General features: G+C 65.5%; 1 protein-coding gene across 1 annotated transcript in view; it reads left to right on the forward strand.

Moving 5' to 3' along the window:
* Positions 1 to 326: 326 nt before the first annotated feature.
* LOC103776556 (unconventional myosin-XVIIIa-like) overlaps positions 327 to 467 on the forward strand; it is a gene marked incomplete at its 5' end in the record, with an annotated part of 5,591 nt that continues 5,450 nt past the window's right edge. The window contains one exon of the mRNA XM_008944067.1: positions 327 to 431. Within this exon, the coding sequence (XP_008942315.1) occupies positions 327 to 431 (105 nt within the window). The remainder of the gene's footprint in view (positions 432 to 467) is intronic.

Consider the following 467-nt stretch of genomic DNA (forward strand, 5'->3'; position numbering starts at 1 on the left):
AGAAGAAGGTAGGGCTCGGCCGTGGCCCCTCTGCCCAGGACGGGCCAGGATGTGTCCCTGTCCCCCGGACGGGTGCCGGGAGCTTCCAGCCGGGCACTGTCACGCAGCACTCAGCTCCCACGCGGCCGCAGCCCGGCTCTGCTGGCCTGGCAGGTCCAACCGGTCTCTCTGCTGCCCTGGCCAGCACACACTGAGCTTTGCACCTTGGGTTGCGCAAACGCCTGGCTGCTGAGGTCAGCTGGCATCCCCAGTGTGTGGGGACACATGAGAGGAGGGTCTCAACCCCTTCTTGCTGCCCTGACTGGGTTGCCTGGGCTGTCCCCCAGCTGAAGCAGATGGAGGTGCAGCTGGAGGAGGAGTATGAAGACAAGCAGAAGGTGCTGAGAGAGAAACGGGAGCTGGAGAGCAAGTTGTCTGCCGTCAGCGAGCAGGTAGGGTGGGGGGAGCCACGCACCCGCCCCGGTTTG

This window comes from Merops nubicus, unplaced genomic scaffold (genome assembly GCF_000691845.1).
Source record: "Merops nubicus isolate BGI_N331 unplaced genomic scaffold, ASM69184v1 scaffold37737, whole genome shotgun sequence".
In the NCBI taxonomy this organism is placed as follows: Eukaryota; Metazoa; Chordata; class Aves; order Coraciiformes; family Meropidae; genus Merops; species Merops nubicus.